The sequence below is a fragment of the Heteronotia binoei genome, chromosome 2, assembly GCF_032191835.1.
Source record: "Heteronotia binoei isolate CCM8104 ecotype False Entrance Well chromosome 2, APGP_CSIRO_Hbin_v1, whole genome shotgun sequence".
NCBI lineage: Eukaryota > Metazoa > Chordata > Lepidosauria > Squamata > Gekkonidae > Heteronotia > Heteronotia binoei.
Window position 1 is genome coordinate 83,387,899 of NC_083224.1, and position 20,462 is coordinate 83,408,360.

Consider the following 20,462-nt stretch of genomic DNA (forward strand, 5'->3'; position numbering starts at 1 on the left):
CAGAGAAGGGCAACGAAGATGGTGAGGGGTCTGGAGACCAAGTCCTATGAAAAAAGGTTGAAGGAGCTGGGCATGTTTAGCCTGGAGAGGAAGCGGCTCAGAGGTGATATGATCACCTTCAAGTATTTGAAGGGCTGTCATATAGAGGATGGTGTGAAATTGTTTTCTGTGGCCCCAGAAGGTAGGACCAGAACCAATGGGTTGAAATTAAATCAAGAGAGTTTCTGGCTCAACATTAGGAAGAACTTCCTAACCGTTAGAGTGATTCCTCAGTGAAACAGGCTTCTTCGGGAGGTGGTGGGCTCTCCTGACTTGGAGGTTTTTAAACAGAGGCTAGATGGCCATCTGACAGCAATGAAGATCCTGTGAATTTAGGGGGAGGTATTTGTGAGTTTCCTGCAGTGTGCAGGGGGTTGGACTAGATGACCCTGGAGGTCCCTTCCAACTCTATGATTCTAACCTCTCCACATCATGTTCCTCTCACTTCAGAGTGGGGGAGCGAAACAGAGGAGCTTAATAGTTCTCAGGGCATTTAAACATACCTTCCCAATCTGTTTTCCCTTCCCCAGCCACGCTGCTATGGTGGGCTGACTCAGGAAAGGAAGGGATAGCGGGTCAGTTTCAGTCCCCTCTGCTTCAGAGCGGAGGGGACTGAAACTGACCATTTCCTTCCCTCCCCAGCCATCACAGTGGCAAGGGAAGGCATTTAAAGATGCCTCCCTGATCTTTCTTCCCTCCCCAAGCCAATCCACCACAGTGAGTCAATTGGGGAAAAGGAGGCATTTAAAGATCTGTCTTCCCTTCCCAAGCCAGTCCACTACAGCAGATTGGCTGGGAAAGGGCAAGAGAGGCATTTAAAGATGCCTCCCCAATCCGTCTTCCCTTCCCCAGATCCCCCACTGCAGTAAGCTGACTTGAGAAAAGGAGAGCGGGTCAGTTTCAGCTTCCAAGCAGAGGGGACTGAAACTGATCACTGCCTTCCCTCCCTGAACTACCTGCCATGTGGAGGCCACTTGGGGATGGAAGGCAAGGCTTCCACCCAAAACCAATCAACTGACAGGCAGACTGCCATACTGATCAGCTTGAATGAGAGGAAACCACTTCAGCCCTTCCAGCCAAATATTTTTGGCAATACCAATTATTTCCTGGATCCCAAATACAATACCAATATTGAGATTCAGGGATATCAGTATATTTTTTGGGTTTGATATACCTGAACTCCCAAAATACCAATTTTTGTGATCATGATCAGTAACTTGATTTGATGAGTTAAGAACATAAGAACATAAGACAAGCCATGTTAGATCAGGCCAATGGCCCATCCAGTCCAACACTCTGTGTCACACAGTGGCCAAAAAAAATTATATATATATATACACACACACACATATATACACACTGTGGCTAATAGCCACTGATGGACCTCTGCTCCATATTTTTATCTAAACCCCTCTTGAAGGTGGCTATGCTTGTGGCCGCCACCACCTCCTGTGGCAGTGAATTCCACATGTTAATCACCCTTTGGGTGAAGAAGTACTTCCTTTTATCCGTTTTAACCTGTCTGCTCAGCAATTTCATCAAATGCCCACGAGTTCTTGTATTGTGAGAAAGGGAGAAAAGTACTTCTTTCTCTACTTTCTCTATCCCATGCACTATCTTGTAAACCTCTGTCATGTCACCCCGCAGTCGACGTTTCTCCAAGCTAAAGAGCCCCAAGCGTTTCAACCGTTCTTCATAGGGAAAGTGTTCCAGCCCTTTAATCATTCTAGTTGCCCTTTTCTGGGCTTTCTCCAATGCTATAATATCCTTTTTGAGGTGCGGCGACCAGAACTGCACACAGTACTCCAAATGAGACCGCACCATCGATTTATACAGGGGCATTATGATACTGGCTGATTTGTTTTCAATTCCCTTCCTAATAATTCCCAGCATGGCGTTGGCCTTTTTTATTGCAAACGCACACTGTCTTGACATTTTCAGTGAGTTATCTACTACGACCCCAAGATCTCTCTCGTGGTCAGTCTCTGCCAGTTCACACCCCATCAACTTGTATTTGTAGCTGGGATTCTTGGCCCCAATGTGCATCACTTTGCACTTGGCCACATTGAACCACATCTGCCACGTTGACGCCCACTCACCCAGCCTCAACAGATCCCTTTGGAGTTCCTCACAATCCTCTCTGGTTCTCACCACCCTGAACAATTTAGTGTCATCCACAAACTTGGCCACTTCACTGCTCACTCCCAACTCTAAATCATTTATGAACAAGTTAAAGAGCATGGGACACAGTACCGAGCCCTGCGGTACCCCACTACTTACTGTCCTCCACTGCGAAGACTGCCCAGTTATACTCATTCTCTGCTTCCTATTACTCAGCCAGTTTTTGATCCACAAGAGGACCTGTCCTTTTACTCCATGACTCTCAAGCTTTCTAAGGAGCCTTTGATGAGGAACTTTATCAAAAGCTTTCTGGAAGTCAAGGTAAACAACATCTATCGGGTCTCCTTTGTCCACATGTTTGTTCACCCCCTCAAAGAAATGTAAGAGGTTAGTGAGGCAAGATCTTCCCTTACAGAACCCATGCTCACTTTCTAGTCTTCCTCAATAACCCGTATTCATCAATGTGCCTACTCATTCTGTCCTTGATAATGCTTTCTACCAACTTTCCCGGTATTGAAGTCAGACTGACTGGCCTGTAATTTCCCGGGTCTCCTTTGGAACCCTTTTTAAAGATGGGGGTGACATTTGCTACCTTCCAGTCCTCAGGAACGGAGGCAGATTTCAATGAAAGATTACAGATTTTTGTTAGAAGATCCACAAGTTCAACTTGGATGTATGCCATCCGGACCCGGTGACTTATTAGTTTTTAATTCGTCTATCAGTTGTAGGACCTCCTCTTTTGTCACCTCAATCTGACTCAGGTCTTTCAACACCCCTTCCAAAATTAGTGGTTCTGGGGTGGGCAAAAAGTTCTCATCTTCCACAGTGAAGACAGAGGCAAAAAAATGCATTTAGCTTCTCAGCCATTTCCCTATCCTCCTTCAGTAATCCTTTTACCCCATGGTCATCCAAGGGCCCCACTGCCTCCCTGGCTGGTTTCCTACTTCTAATATATTTGAAGAAATTTTTATTGTTGGAATATATTTGAAGAAATTTTTATTGTTGCCTCGTCCTAGCTGGTGTTGCTCTCTATGCGACATACAACAATAAAAGTACAGGCATGCCAGGTATGGACCACAGCCCCTAATAATTTATCCAAGTATCCAGTAATAATTTATCCAAGTTACTTGGATGTCTGCATAGAAGCAATCTCTTGAATAATTCAGTTTTGTATAGCTTGCAGAAAGTCAAGAGAGTGGGAGCTTCCCTGACCTCCTCAGGCAGGCCGTTCCATAATGTGGGGGCCACAATGCAGAAAGCACATGTATGGGCAGTTGTTAATTTTGCCCATTTGCAGATTGGCACCTACAGAAGACCTTGCTCAGAGGAGCAAAGCTGTCATGGCAGTGCATAGAGAGAGACATGGTTTCACAGATATGAGGGTCCAAGACCATGAATGGCTTTGTATGTGATGGCCAATACCTTAAATTGAGCCTAGTAACTGAAGGGCAGCCAGTGGAATGACTGTAGAATTTGCATAATATGCATGCTCTGTCTAGCTCTCAACAATAGCCGAGCTACAACGTTCTGTATGAACTGAAACTTCTAAGTTGATTTTTTGGGAGGACACCAGTGCATTACAATATTCTAGTCTTGATATTACTGTGGCATGGCTTCAGGTGTCCAGACCAGCTACATCAAAGTAAAGGGCCATCATTCAAGCTCGACTGAGTTGGGAGAAAGCCTTTTTTCGGGATGCATTAACTTGCTTTTCCAGCAGTAACACTGGGTTCACTATAGCCCAAGGGCTGTTAACCGGATAAGCAAAGGTCAGTTGAACTTCATCAAAAGTGGGGAGCAGAATGTCCTTCAAGACCAGCATAACCTTTGTCTTTTCAAGGTTTACAAATAACTGTGTCTTTTGAGTGGCCAACAAAGGAGCCCTGAGTTAGTGATTGATTTACAATAGATACTAAGGGTTTGTTGATGTTTAGCAGCCAGGATGGGCAAGGATCCGGTTTACAAGTGACAGGATCTTGTCAACAATCATCATAGAAATTGGGCTGAAATGATCCATAGACAGATCAGGAGGTGTATTAGGCCTTTCTGCTGATGTGACACCTGACATGAGATCAAGGCATACTATAGATATTTTATAAGTGAAAAACTTGGCAAAAGTATCACAGCTAATTGTCTCTTACTGAGACAATAAAGCCTCAGATTTCAGCACTGGCAGTTGCTGAGCTACACTGAACAATAAGGAAAGTTGTGAACTAGCTAATGCTATAGTAGCAGAGTTCTAGTGTTTCTTTGTCACCATAATTCCTGCTTCATAGGTCTTCCAATGGGCTCTATACCAGGGGTGGCCAACGGTAGCTCTCCAGATGTTTTTTGCCTGCAACTCCCATCAGCCCCAGCCATTGGCCATGCTGGCTGGGGCTGATGGGAGTTGTAGGCAAAAAACATCTGGAGAGCTACCTTTGGCCACCCCTGCCATATCAGACTTTATACTTCTCATTTCTTCAAACATTAATGGTGCCCTGCACATACTTGTCAAAACTGTGCCCTTTTCATCAAGTTGATTTTTTTTAAAAATCTCCAAATGTATAATTTTTCTCACTGTAATGACCTACTCGGGGAAGTATAACTCACAACTTTTACTGATGTGCCACGTAAGAACTTCCACCTATTATGCTAACTAAAAAAAGTAAAAGTAAGTATCTTATGTATTATAATTATTATTTAAATACTTTCATATAATTATAAATACTTTTAAATAAATAAACAGTTATAAAAAGGTATTAAGCAACTAGATATTTAAAGAGCCAAAGGGTGGCAGAGGGTAGAGAAAAAGCAACTTCAATCATGGTGCCTTGTTGACACAGGAAAGGTCATTCATGTCAGGAAAGGAAAGGTCCCCTGTGCAAGCACCAGTCGTTTCAGACTCTGGGGTGACGTTGCTTTCACAACATTTTCACGACAGACTTTTTACAGGGTAGTTTGCCATTGCCTTCCCCAGTCATCTACGTTTTCCCCCCAGCAAGCTGGGTACTCAATCAATCAATCAAAAACCTTTATTGGCATATATCAGATTATAAACAAACAAATAAACAGCTACAGAAATAATAAAACAGTCATATGCAGCTATACATTGGACAATTGATCCTTGATTACCAGACTCAAGAATAAAGCAACTCTTTCAGTTATTTCAGATGACAAATCATTCAGAAGACAGCAAACCTTTACAATGTCTGAGCAGCCTGTCATATTGAACAGGATCTAGAAACCTAAGGCGTATAGGATCATGCAGGGGACAATAAAGAAGAATATGAGACAATGAGTCATGTTGTTTTAAATTACATATACATAGTCTTAATGAAAGTGGGATTTTTTAAATATCTACCATAGGTAACTGCTGATGGGATTGTATTGCATCTAGCAAGGGTAAATGCTCTACACAATTTTGGAACATGGAGAGTTGATAAATAAGAAGGCAGATGACCAATAGTTGGGAAAAGTCCAAAATTCAGAGGGGAGCAAGATTTGTTTGCAGCACTCATTAGTTTTTGTAATTCATTATCTAAAATTCTGCGTTTAATTACACAGTATGCATTTGTAAGAGGAAGCATGTAAAGAGAATCCACAGACAAACCTAAGGTGATTATTTTCCTCTCTACGCAGGAAATCCATTTGGACGAGGAGGATTCAGACAGCATTTGATATAAATAACTCCCACAGTTGGCAGAATAGTGCACACGTAGCCAGTATTTGATTGATATAAGCCATGCTCTAGTTTCTAACATATTGAGGCCTGTTTCTAGACAAAGAGTGGCATATGAGACACAGCATGGTTGGTTCATAATTTTCCTAGCAAGTTTGGACTGAACTCTTTCGATATCAGACCCAACGGCACTAATCCAAGTTGGAATACCATATAAAAACTGCGGGATTACTTTGGCCTTATAGATTTTTAAAGATGCTGGAACAAACTGATTGCCTCTATTAAAAAAAAAACGGGAAATGGCTGATGCAGTAATGGCTGCTAAGTTAACTGCAGATTTACGGTGACATGACCAGGACATAATGTAACTAAAATGAAGACCTAGGTATTTAAAATTCCTGACCTGTTCTATTTCTTTCCCATCAAATAGCCTTTTGTGGATTCTACAAGACTTAGCAAAAACCAGAATCTTAGATTTTTCATAATTCAGATGCAGTTTGTTTTCTTGAAAAAAACTGAGACATCTATTCAACAGTCATCTAGGCCCAACCCTCGTATGAGAAAGGAGTACTGTGTCATCTGTGTATAGCAAGGTGGGTACGCGCGTAGAGCCCAATTTTGGGGGGTGGCAGTCTACTTCTGTTAGTACAGGAGTCAAATAATTGAGAAACAGATTGAATAAAAAAGGAGCAGGTACTCATTTTACTGACCTCGGAAGGATGGAAGGCTGAGTCAGCCTCGAGCCGGTTACCTGAAAACCCAGCTTCCACTGGGGATCGAACTCAGGTCATGAGCAGAGCTTAGGACTGCAGTACTGCAGCTTTAACACTCTGTGCCATGGGGCTCCTCTGGCCATTCATGTAAACAAGGCACCAAAAATTGAAGCTTTTGAAAAACTGCCCATATAAAAAGAAAAAAAAATAGCTGCTTTGAGGCTTGAACCCAGGACCTTCTAGTTACTAAACCAATGTGCTACCCACCATGCCACAGAGGCTTTGGTATTTCCCTGTGAATAAACTTTCCTATGTATTGTAAGTTAACCAGTCTGGTCCCCCAACCTAGAAGATGATGATATTGGATTTATATCCCACCCTCTACTCCGAAGAGTCTCAGAGCGGCTCACAATCTCCTTTACCTTCCTCTCCCACAACACCCACCCTGTGAGGTGGGTGGGGCTGGAGAGGGCCCTCACAGCAGCTGCCCTTTCAAGGACAACCTCTGCCAGAGCTATGGCTGACCCAAGGCCATGCTAGCAGGTGCAAGTGGAGGAGTGGGGAATCAAACCCGGTTCTCCCAGATAAGAGTCCGCACACTTAACCACTACACCAAACCAGCTCTCCACCCAGAGAACCACTACACCAAACCTATCCACCCAGAGAACCAAGTTGCTTTATTGTGTTGCTTGACACTGGATTGTTACTCAATACATATTTATTTTTCTAAAAAGAAAGTATTTTATGGCAGCACTTTTCCTAATGAAGGACCAAGGCAGGGGGATGTAAGCTGTCTGATGCATCTTCTAACTTCATAACTTGTGTTTACAACAACATTCTGCTCTGCTCAAGGAACTTCTTGAAACTTGGCAAACGTGCATTGCCCTTGTTTGCATTTTTTATGCAATAATGCAACTGATCATCTTTTTTTTAAAAAAGGAGGAATTCCCATAGCGACCATTCTTAATATTCATCAGAAAGACATAAAAGTTGCAGCTTAACTATATTTTAAAAAAAACACATTTGCACATTTAGCTTGCTTCTCAGGCAAAAACTATCTTCATGCTGGAGGTATTTGACCATGTATGAGGCAAAATTATTCCTATTTTGAACCAAAGGCTTGCAAAATTATAGTTGACAAGAAGGAGGAGAACTCTAGTTCACCTTCTGCCATAAGCCAAATTTATCAGGAATAGAATGTACACCTGTAGTTTCATTCTTAGTATTATATACACAATTACTTTTTCTAACTACAAGAATATGCCTTTCTTTGAAAAATCAGATATGTAACTGTCTCTTTCAGAGATATCTTTTAATAGCTAGATTGAAGTCCAGTAGAGCACCTTAGAAACCAATAATGCTCATACCCTGTAAATCTTGTTGGTCTCTGTAAAGTGCTATTGAACTCCAAACTAGCTGTTCTACTGCAGACCAGACCAACATGGCTACCCTCTGAAACTATGCTTCAGAGGGTAGCCATGTTGGTCTGGTCTCCAGTGGAACAGCTATTTTGGAGTCGAATAGCACTAAAAAGGCAAATACAGAAGGAAGCTACTTTGGAACTGCTGCAGAATTAGGGCTGGATCGAGTCTCAGCTGTCTGCATATTTTAAACAATTTTTATATTAATTAGGCTCTATAGTTGGAACTTTGGTTCTGTTTCCCAGGAGGCTTTAGGACACCTCAGGTGATGCGACCTTCTTTTAGCCTCACATGACCTATGCATTTTGGAATGTTTATATATTATCAAATTATAAATATCAGAACCTAGCTTCCTGGATTCTCTGAGTCACCCTAGCTTTTCCTGGGTTTCCTTGGCTGTCTTAACCTGGAGAAACAGAGAGAAAGGGTTGAGCTCTGTTGTGTACATCACTATATGTCAGATGCTTGTCACAGAGTTGATTGGCAGATACACTGGATCCTATGGATGGAAAATGGTACTTAATATGTAAATGTATTTTTTTTCTGGGTTGTTCTTGCCAACAACCCATTTTCTCTGGGCCAAGGATATCCTTTATAAAATTGCTCTGCACAATGTTTAAGTATTGAATTTTGATTAATGATACATGATTCTTATGTTTTAATCGGGGTGGAATTCTAGCAGGAGCACCTTTGCATATTAGGCCACACACCGCTGATTTAGCCAATCCTCCAAGAGCTTACAAAAAAGAGCCAAAAAACAGGGGTGTGTGGTCTAATATGCAAAGCAGCTCCTGCTAGAATTCCACCCCTGGTTTGAATGAATTTGAGTTTGGGATTGGTTAAATAAAAGGTTTTTTAGAACAACTGTCTCTTGATGCAATTGGGAAACCAGCTTCTCTCAGCTCTCAGGGCACTATCATGGCACTCTGACATAGCACTATAATACATTACTTTCATCTGTAACAAAGTTAAAAGTAGTACACTGGTAAAATTAAGTACACCATTGGCTTAACTGTGGGTACCACTTTGGTTGTTTTATTAAAATGTTTTATTTGCATTTATGCCCACCAGAATTCATTAGCACATGCATACAACAAAACATGCTTTTAGACATGCTGTCAAAAAAGATGGTGAAAATTATTTTTCAATGAGGTAAGTCAGGACACTAAAATACCAAGATGTACTTTAAAAATATGTTTTTAAACATTCAGACATTTCTGGGTTTGGCAGAGTAATTACTCCTCACTGGAAAAATGCATCAGAAACAAACGTGCTCATTCACTAGATTTTATTATTCTGCTCTTCAAAACATATTTTAAATAAAAGTATATTCGGTTTCCCCAGAAATTCAGAAGGGATAACCATCACAAGTAGATAAGTCCCCCAAAAGATGTTGTTTGATGAGGAGACAATATAATGCAAAGACAGCCTTGCTTGATCTCACTGAATTTAAATCCCCCAAAGCAGCAGAGATACTGAGCCCCTGTTCTAGCTACCAGTTTGCAGATAATACTGTCCTAACTAGATCATTGATGGGTCTGGGTATATTAGCAGAGGAATTTCAGAACTATTGCACCTGAGAGGGCTTAGTGATAAATTAGGTGGCAACATGGCACATTATTTTATATCAGTTAATTATTCATGCACACAGAACAGTCAAACTTCATTTTGTTTAATATAGACAATATAAATTTCTAAAGAATTAATCCAAGCATAAATATAATACTTCAAAGTATCATCTAAAGATATTGAGCTACTTGCCCATAAACATCAAACAAAATTAACTGGAAAACCCAGCAGCTTTTTAAATTGATCCATTAAGAATTGTTCTCTTAAGTGGTCAGTGTTCTCCTATAAAAAGATTAAAGCCCAATTTGCTTTAGCAGTAGAATTTGCCTTCATTTAAGAATAATTTCACTGATTTAGTGTATCTAAAATAAAGTTGTAGACATGTTTTACTTGAAACTGCATGTAGCACTCAGAAATGTAGTGCACATCCTTCTCTAGATTACGCAGAGTGTCTTTTTCTCATTCTATAAGCCAGTGTTTCCCAACCTGTGGGATGGGAACTGAAAGGGTTTGTGAAACCTCTGAAAGTGGGTTGCGGACCTGCTCTCCTTAATGGTTGCCCCTGCCCTTTCCATTGCTCTCTTCTGTATTTTGGAAACCAATATCTGATCCTGTAAGTGGTATATTCCTTGCCACACATTAGTTGGTATTTTTTCTTCATTCCATATACATGTTGATCAAGTAAAACACATCCTAGTGGTTACTAGAGCAAGTTCTTTAGAATCTAGGGGAGACTAGAGGAAATAACAAAAAAACAAAGGTAAAGGTAGTCCCCTATGCAAGCACCAGTTGTTTCTGACTCTGGGGTGATGTTGCTTTTACGTTTTCACAGCAGACTTTTTATGGGGTGGTTTGCCATTGCCTTCCCCAGTCATCTACACTTCCCCCACAGCAAGCTGGGTGCTCATTTTACTGACCTCGGAAGGATGGAAGGCTGAGTCAACCTTGAGCCAGCTACCTGAACCCAGCTTCTGCCAGAATCGAACTCAGGTCATGAGCAGAGGCTTAGTACTGCAGTACTGCAGCTTTACCACTCTGCGCCACAGGGCTCTTAGAGGAAATAACAAAGAGGGTGGTCAAAGGCTGGAATGTAACCTCCATGTGCAAAGGCTGTGTATGTTGGGATGCCACATGCTTGGGGTTCATAGTGGGAGCAGCTGCACCTGTTGTGCTATGTTGGTTGGTTTCTGAAAAACATCTTGTTAGCCACTGCAGAAAATGAATGCTAAACTAGATGTGTGCCAAGGTAATAGTTAATCTAGGGCACCAAAAAAGAAAAGAAAACCACCCTTGGGCCATCCCTGGATGGGTCACCATTAGGGATGGCATGAACCAAAAAATGAACTGTGGTTCAAGCACAAACTGGGTCGGTTTGTGGTTCATTTCAAACTGTTTCATTTGTTCACGCCAGGCCTGAACCAGAAAATGAACCACCTTTTTCCCTTGATGGTTCATTTGCTTTGTATTTGCAGTTCATTTTTCCAGACAGCCTGGTGCTGATTCTATCAATTCCTAGGCAATGCTGGGGATGGATTTCTGGGAGCGCCCAAAACACCCATAGCAGTTGTCCATAGCTTGATTGGCAGCTCTGGGAGCCAATCACAGAGCTCCCATTCTGTTCTGTGGGAGCAGACACCCTGCTTTCACTTTGCAGCACAAAGAGAGAAGAGTTAGTTGTAGTGAGAGCTGAAGCTGAGTTCTCCTGAGGGCATCTGATTTGAGGGGCTATAACTCGGACATTCTAAATCCAAACTTCATCAAACTTGGGAGGGCAGGTGGAGAAGAGCCTGCTGAAGACTTCTGGTGAGTTTGACATCTCTAACTCACGAGAGGGCCGTTCTAAACCTCCTGAACCAAACTAATCATAAACTGGTTCAGGAAATCAAACAAACTGTGAACTAACACGAACCACCGATTCAGGCAATCAAATGAACCATGAACCAACATGAACCACCATTTCCCCAGTTTGTACCCATGCCTAGTCACCATACTAAGTAAATTTGGACTTGTGGGTCACATACCGAAAATGTGGGAACCACTTCTCTAAGAAAGCCAAAGTATTTCCATTTGCCAGTAGGAAGATCAGTGACTAAAAGCACAGGGCAGTTCAGAATTTGAAAATGCCAGCTTTCCTTCTCCAGTGCGATGGAACAGATGGCAATGATCCATCAACCAAGGATGATGAAGCCTTGACGTTTTTATAGACCCACTTCTTCAAGGAAGTTTAAAAGCAACTATCTCTAGATCTTCCTCTATTCCTTCCTAGTACTACAGAACTGCTGGGCATAATTTAGCTAACTGTTGACAGAGACAAATGGTGTTCAACTGTACTGATTGCACATGCTGAGCTTTAAGAGGCGAAGTGACATGAATGCCAAAGCCAGGAAATGATTCCTGTATAGTGTTTTAACCAGATAATGAGAGCCTATTGTTCTGTTTTGACCTGTCCTGTTTCTAGATATTAAGCAGCAATGATGAAAGAACCTTAAACCAGAGAACATAAATTGTACTGTTTGGTGCAGAATACGAAATACAACGATAATAAACCACTGGCATTTTCTTCTGTTAGTATAGTTCATAGAATCCAGCTTAAATCATTTGAAGAACTGCAATTAAAATATCAAATACTTATACTAAAAGTATTTTCCCAACAATGAAACACTTCTAAAATAGAATCATTCCAATACTGTCATCACTGACTTTTAGGTAGCTGAAAATGGTCAAATGTTTTACAGTGAACAGAGGTAACAAGGGTTTTTCTGTCATATTCATGCAATATGTAATAATACAACTTTCCAGGTCATTCTAATCCACATCAAAATACCTCTAATTCTGTTCTCAATAACAGCTTTCAAGGCATCTTTTGCATTAGCCTGGGACTTCAATGAATTCACAGCAAAAAGGGAACTTTAAAAAGTAAATTTATGGGCAGCAATTGAACTCATCCAGATCATCAGAAGAATTCAGCCTTGCCTTTCACTTCCTTAGTTGGATTAGAAAACTGCTTGAACAGAGAACCAAATAGTGTGAAGATTTATCCTCAGGAGTATAGATTGTGTTCTATATATTTTATAAGTCTGAGTTTTTTAAAAAAGACTAAATTTACAAACTCCCCCAAAAGCTGTTTGATGGATGCCAGCTTGATTACTTACCAGGAATTGGACATCATCGAAGCCATTGAGAAGCAGTTTACTCTCATACTGCTGCAAGCCAATGGACTCCAGCCACTCCCCAACGCTCTGCTCCAGCATCCGTGAACCTGACGAGAGAGGAATCGGCAGACGCTTGAAAAAGGAAAACCCATTAAGGCGGTAGCAGCGGCACTCTGAGGAAGAGAAGTGGCATTGCCACATCATAGTCATTACTATAAAGAAGCCAAATCACGGCCAAAGAATAACTATTAATTGACAAACAGCTCCTCTTCAGCACACAAATCATGGACAATAAGCTTCTGTCATGTTCACAAAACTAGAGTGTTAATCGGTATCCCAGTTAAACTCTGACTCCAAATTGTTAAAAACAATTCCTGGGGCCAAGGTACCACCATGCACTGATTTCTCAGCATAAGTGTGTTTCTTGCCAGGCATAAGCAGCCCAAACCTCAGAAAAATCCTGATCAGCTCCTTGTTTCATCTGAGGGGGGTGCAAACTTTCCAAGGCATCATTCCAAGGCAGAGCTACAGGCATAAGAGACAAGAGGGCCAGCTCACAAATACATACAGCCCAGCAGATGCTTGCATCCATGCAACGTCAGATGCATTACCTTGTGCAAAAGGCCAGTAAGGAAGGCAGTTAGCACTGGAGGTGCAAAGCAGTTAGAGAGAAAATACATCTTCATGCAGCTGAGAGAGACAAACAGACACGATGGGTGTTCAGAAAAGCAGCAGCCGCCAGATTAGTGAACAGCTGTCCAAAGGAAGACATGCAAGAGAAATAAAAAAACCCACACAAACTGCAGTAGAAGAATAAAAATGTATACTTTTTTTCCCCCAACAGTCCCGAAACAGGCAAACCATGATAAGGGCTTTTCTTTGTTATTTCATTGTAAGGAGTGGAGGCATGAGCGACAACAATCCTGAGTTTAGAAGTCCTGCCACTGTCATTTTACCACCTATCCAGATGCATAACATCCTGACAGCCTGTGTTGACTGAACTGGGCTGGTGAACACAGTCAACATCTAGACCACAGCAAATAACTATATCTGAGCATCCCGACAGAACAAAAAGATTAGTCAATTCATTTTCCACCCAACTCGTCTGCTCCTGCCAGTTGTTTGTCAATTTGTATTAGCCAGTCCTTCATTTCCTTTGACTAAATGCAAGTAATACCTCCAAATTTCTCACTCAGATAATAAGCAGCACTCAGAACAAAGCACTTCGATTCCTTGCTTTCAGAAAAAAGCCAAGTATGATGAACACACCCCTCCCCCTTTCTCTGCAGCAGGTAGGGTTAGACAGGTCCTGGGTGCTTCTTTTAAACCAGTTAATCAGAAACAAATTCTTCAGGAATCATGCAGAAGCTACATGGAGTAGTTCTTCTTTTCTCTACACTTCAGAAGAGAGACTAGGAAGTTGTTACTTTCCTTGTGCAAAACTGGAGACATCTGATGTAGCAAGGAAAGTTCCGACCCCACATCCTTTTAGTCCTCAGAGAAATCACTATGCAAGTCGTGCAGAATTGTCTCAAGCTTCCTACCATGTCCGTCTTTGAAGGGTATTCGCATAATATTGATGAACAAGACACCAGGGTTGCAGCCTTTCAACTCTGTGGTTCTGCACATTCTTAAAACAGCTCCCACCCCTTCCTTGCTTTAAAACCTAAACAATGCAGGGCTGGCTATTATCTGAACAACTGTAAGGTTAGAGAGCCGGCTACATTGGTCTGCATAAGAGATCCTCTGTTAAGCAAGTCACAGTTAATGAGTGCTAGAGAGCTGGCCAACCTTCTTAATGCACACTGCAGCATCAGGGATGCAGAGCTCACAAAAGGTTTCCTCCTCCCTTTCCTGACAAAGCCTGGGCAAAGGGACAGCATCTATTCCCAGAATTCAAGCAGCTGACTCTTGTTTGCGTGGCCAGAGCTTCTTTTCTTGCTCCAAACAAATTTCTTTCCACTCCATAAGCAGGCAAAAGACTGTGGTCTTCTTACAAACAAGCATGTATCCATTTCAGAGAGCTGCAGCAGACTGCTTTGTCTAAAAGGCAGCAAGCTCCACACTTGCTGCGTCTCTCGCTCTCACTGGCTGTTCCCTCCCCTCATGCTCACACCCCTCCCAGCATAAGCCGTGATCAGATTTCAGCATAGAATCTGATGAGGGAGGAAAAAATAAAACAGCTTTATAGTATTAAAGTAAAAATTACAGTATTTACTTGACTCTAAGCAATATGGTGTGGTTTTGCAGCCATTTTTTTCAACTGTAAAAATGACGTATTTTGGATTAATTTATTAGGCATAAATTCAGATTTCCAGATGATGAAAGATAAGCATGGCTGAAAGCAGCAGGCTTTGAAAGACACACAATATCTTGACTTCTGTTCAGACTATGTAATTGCATGTAACATGTGCTATGCTTGGGATGTTTTTAAGGTGTTCTTTCTGCTTCTAAACAATCTGATGTGAAAATGAGATAGCAAATTTTACATCAACTGAATTTATGGGAAAGCAGAACTTACCACTGCAGGGAATAAAGATGCCCAGTTAGTAAAACCTTTCAAAATTATTTTGGAACAGTAAAATGCAAGAATTATGTAAGTCATTTATGTGGATGTTATAATAACGGAAGCAACAAAGTACCACATCTAATGTTTTCAAAGATGCTTAGCAGCATTACACTAATCCATGACTACAACTTCCAACTAAATATGGGATCATGCAAAAAGAACCAAAATCAAGCTGCCATTCCATTTAACTCTAAAATGGGGGGGGGGGGGATCAGCTAACAAGAGTAAAGCAAAAAATGTCAATCTTATGAAAATTGCTTCTACTAAGTAATATTGTCTGAATTTCTTTAAGTTTTATAAAGCAAAGTTTTAAAACAATGTGATTCATAAACTAATATGCTATAGCAGCAGTTTGCTATTAAAGAACAAGAAGCGTTAATGCTTATATAGTTTATAATCTACATCCATGAAAGTCAGTGTGGTTTCTTCAGATATTACTGAAACTGGACAATTTTCATTTGGATGAAATACACATTTGTAAAGCAAAGACTCTTGATTATTAACCTGCTCCAACAGAATGAAAGGAAAGGGTATGATTATATAAACTACAACTGTAGTTCTGATTAAACAGCAGCCCAGTGACACTTTAAAGATTAATATTTATTCAAGCATTAGTTTCCATGAATTGGAGATTCTCCCTTTTGGAATTATTATGGAAAGCACTACATTTAACTGTGCTACCCATCTGGAAGTGTAGTTCTAAGTCACTTTGAGGAATCCTCTGGAGAGGTGGCATATACTGTACATATTCTAACTAAATAGTTTTGCTCACAAATGTTTGGAAAACAAAATGCCTAACTGCCCAATTTTATTAGCCAGCAAGTGCTTATGATGGGCATGCTGACTAGTATATCACTATGTACCAACATGCACTGAATCATTATGCTGGGTTTACATCCAGAAAGAAAACATTGTGCACTGTCCAGGAAGTCACAGCACTGAAGGAATATATACCACTGTTGCAATATCCCTATTACGAGATATCACAGAATACAAAATTGTTGAGTTATAAACTGGGAAGAAAAGAAGTGCAACAAAAGACAGTTTAGGCAGCATTATATCATTCTGGCCACCATAAAGTATTGTACATTATTACAATCCTATGCACATAAAACTTGGCAGAACCCTATTATGAATTGTTGCAATTAACTAGCCACGCAGCAAGATTACCCTGACCTTGCCAAATGTGTAAAGTGCTGTATTTGCATTACTGTGAGCTAGTCCATCAATATAAGAACAGAGCTGTCGCTGAAACTATTTATTCTTCTCTGGCATGCTCTAACGCATAAAGAAGGAAAAAATGAGGCAAGCCCTACAACAGAAGTGCAGTTTATGCCAACAAGAGGGCTAAACTGAAAGTCACTGCAGCCTTTAACATAAAAACATTAGCCTAATGAAGGATGGTCCGGGCTAGCCTGATATCAGCTCTCAGAAGCTAAGTAGTGTTAGCCCTAGCTAATATTTGAATGGGAGACCACAAGGGAAGTCCAAGGTAACTATGCAGAGGCAGGCAATGTCAAATCACCTCCAAACATCTCTTGCTTTGAAAACCCTAGCAGGAGTGTCAAACCTATAGCCTGCAGGCCAGAACCAGCCAACCCAGGCCTTTAAATCCATCCCACAGCTCTCTTCTCCCCCCCCCCCCCACTTCCTCCCCTGCCTGTCCTCACCCTTTGGAGCTCAAGCTGGAGCTGCTGCTGAGCACAGGGAGCAGAGGACAGGGCTGCTGAATTTCCCAGCTCATCTTCACAGGCTTCTCCTCCAGCCAGAAGCTCTTCTGGACTCCACTGAAATACATCTCAGCACAAAAAAACTTGCGAAGAAAATGCAGGATGGATTTTCCATTCCCAAAGTAGTCTATCAGCCCTATATGGCCGAGGACCTGTCTACCTTAGGGACCGTCTCTCTCCATATATCCCCCAGAGAGCACTAAGACCTAGCTCCCAAAATCTTTTAAAAATTCCTGGACCAAGGGAGGCCAAATAGAAAACAACTCGGGAGCAGGCCTTCTCAGTAACGGCTCCTCATTGGTGGAACCAACTACCAGCGGAGGTTCGAGCCCTGCGGGACTATAATCAGTTCCGCAGGGCCTGCAAAACTAGCCTGTTTCAAATGGCCTACAAGATTGAATCCTGAAATGACACCTAGCCATCTGATATACATCTAATATGTTCGCATTGTAGCACCTTAACTGTAATGGTTTTAACTAATTATTTATTAATTATTTATTTAATGTATTTTAATGTATTTTACCGTATAATGTATTAAATGTAATCATGGTACTTCCATGTCTGTGAGCCGCCCTGAGCCTGCTTCGGCGGGGAGGGCGGGATACAAATAAAATTATTATTATTATTATTAGAGGCCTTAATGGAAAATCATTCTGCATTTTCTTTGCAATATATACATAATGGAACAGTAATATATGTAATGGAACAGTCTGCTCCACCGTTATCAGTGTTATTTAGTTTGGTCCAACTGGGTGGAACTTTTGCTTCAGTTTCCAGTTTTATATGTTAGCTGTAGTTGTCCCCTTGCAAATAAACATGTTTTGAGACAGCGTGTCTCTGCTGCATGGACCTGAGAATGGGTTGCCTGAGTACTTTAATCTGGGAACCCACAGTCAAAGCGGGACATTACATGGAGAGCCACTGCCACTCTGAGTAGACTGGGGGGGGGGGGCAGAAGTTTGCAGTGCCTAGCCATTTCATGTTTTCCTAGGCTCAGAGCATTTTATATTTTTTACATTTATATATTCAATTTCTGCTGTGATCCTTGCGGTTAGTCCTGTAGCCAGGATTTTTTTGCGTAGGGGAGGCACTAATTAATTTAAATCAAAATGGGCACCAGAGCCTTGGGCTTTACATGCTAAAGAGCAGTTACATCTACTAGGGATTGTAGAATCTTTCGGGCTCAAGTGCCGTGTTCTACTGGAGAAAGTTTTTCTTCCAGACGTTTCGTTCTCAGCTGCGGAGAACATCCTCAGTGGCGTTGCAGCCGGAACAGGCGCTCTGACCTTCTTGGCTGCTGTGCATTGAGTGTTACAAACAGTTACATCTACTATTCGCAATGCATGATCCTCGTTGTCTCGTGTACCCTCGAGACAACTGGGGAAATTACAATCAGCTCCAAACAACTCTTTCTCATTTTCTAGTGCCCCCTGCCATTTACAAATATAAATCTGAATCCCCACAGTGAGACCCCATTCTGTTGGAGGAGGGGGTGAGCAAAGACTGTACAAAAAGACTTCCTATTTCTAACACACACACACAAATATTCATCCTGCATCCAAAGGAAAAATATTGTTAGTATTTCAGCTAGAAACTGCCCATGGATAAAATTATTCTATGTCACAGTCCATTACTGCTAATTTTATTTCAAGCTAATCTGAGGGGGATCATCTAGGTTTGTGTATGAATGAACTTTCATTGACCTCCCATGAGAGAACTGGACTAGCAGCTGGAAAGCATAAAAACAATCTCTGTCCTTTAGGCAGAGTAGACTTTATTTCAAAATTCTGGAAAAAATAAATACAGTGGATCTGCTGAATGTTTGTAGGGTCCTTCCTGCACATCTAAACAGGCTACTAAATAAAAGTAGAAAAGGAGGCTTAAAATAGCTTCACAATAAAACACCATGCAGTAGAAATGAATATGTTAGAAATATCATTTAAATTGTTGCCTGTCCCTATTATATGTATGGATATGAAAGCAGGACAATGAAGAAAGCTCATTCATTAGAAGTGTGGTAATGGAGGAGAGTTTTATAGATACCATGGATTGCCAAAAAGACACTTAAGTGTGTACTAGATCAAATCAAGCCTGAATTCTTCCTAGAAGCTTCAATTACTAAATGGAGGCTATTGTATCCTTGGTCACATCATGATTAGACAAAACTCAATGGAAAAGACAATAATGCTATCAAAAGTTGAAGGCAGCAGGAAAAGATGACCCAACATGAGATGGATTGACTCAATAAAGGAAGCTATGGCATACAGACTACAATACCTGAGTAAAGCTGTTAATTACAGGTCATTTAGGACGTCATTAATTCATAGGGTCACCGTAACTTGGAAGCAACTTGACAGGATTTAACACACACATGACATTGTCTTTTGATAAATTAAGGCTGTTCTGTTCATTATTTGGATAGGGAAGTTCATCTTGGAAATTCTATGTACAACAGTTGTACTACAACTCTGTGCGAATTAAAGAGTATTTTTTTACTACTGCTGTAGTTCAAGCGCAAAATTCTATATGGTTACATGCTTTCTTTCCTTATGGAGAAATACAAGTGGCTTGGAAAATCTCAAAAAGATTATCAGAGATTTATTTAACTATGTGGTATTTCTGAAGCACAGAACAAGAAACTGATGGACTTAAGTTCCAATAAGATTATTTACAGATAATGAGCAAGGATTAGTAAACCAGAGTCACTAATTATTAAGTGTTTGATACTATAGTTGTAAATGCACGACATTCTTCTGGCGCACCCCATATTTGTAAGCTACATGTGAATGCTGTAAGGCATGGGTCCCCAATCTGTGATCCACAGGCCATATACAGCTCCCAAGCTCTTTTTGTGTGGCCCTCCAACCTGCTTGTTTGCTGCTATTACCTTCAAGGCATTTTCCCTCTGACCTACCGTATTCTTCCTGCCTCAAGAGTCACCATCTACTGCTGTTCTTCCTGTCCCTTTCTTGCAAAAAATAGCAACATTGTTTCTTCTGGTTTTCATGGTTCCTTCTCTCAGCTCCCTTTTGGTCTTATCCTCCATACTAGCATTTTAGCCATTCATACACAGGTAACTGTACCACTCAGCTTTTTCACTCCCCCTCTCCAAGCATTACCATGTTGAAGGCCATATAAGGGTATAAGGAAGATAAAGTACCTGTGTGAAGGAGTAAAATATATGTTTGGCCTGCTTTTGCAAAAAAGGTTGGAAAGGGGCAGGTATTTTTTTTTGGGGGGGGAGGGGAAGGTACGAAGTGCTTTGTATACTGAACATTTCTAGAGGCTCCACCCATCAAGGCTCCTCCAAGTGGTTTCCAAGGTTACTGGTGAGGTTGCTGCTGTAGGCAAAACCATTCTTCCTTCCTCAACAACAGCTTGTTTCCCTGACTTCTTACTTTGCTTGCTTCTGCCCCTCCTCTCCCATCCACTCCAGTTAGGAGTCTTCTCATGAATCTAATTTCAGAAGCCTATAAGTGGCCCCTTG

General features: G+C 41.3%; 1 protein-coding gene across 13 annotated transcripts in view; it reads right to left on the bottom strand.

The window, feature by feature from the left end:
* ANKS1A (ankyrin repeat and sterile alpha motif domain containing 1A) overlaps nucleotides 1-20,462 on the bottom strand; it is a 247,923-nt gene that overhangs the window by 84,032 nt on the left and 143,429 nt on the right. For 12 of the 13 annotated variants that reach the window (XM_060231472.1, XM_060231471.1, XM_060231464.1 and 9 more), the window contains one exon: nucleotides 12,677-12,783. In XM_060231472.1, the coding sequence (XP_060087455.1) occupies nucleotides 12,677-12,783 (107 nt within the window). Of the gene's footprint in view, nucleotides 1-12,676; nucleotides 13,270-20,462 lie in introns of those variants that run through there. The other variant, XM_060231470.1, reaches the window with a different exon arrangement.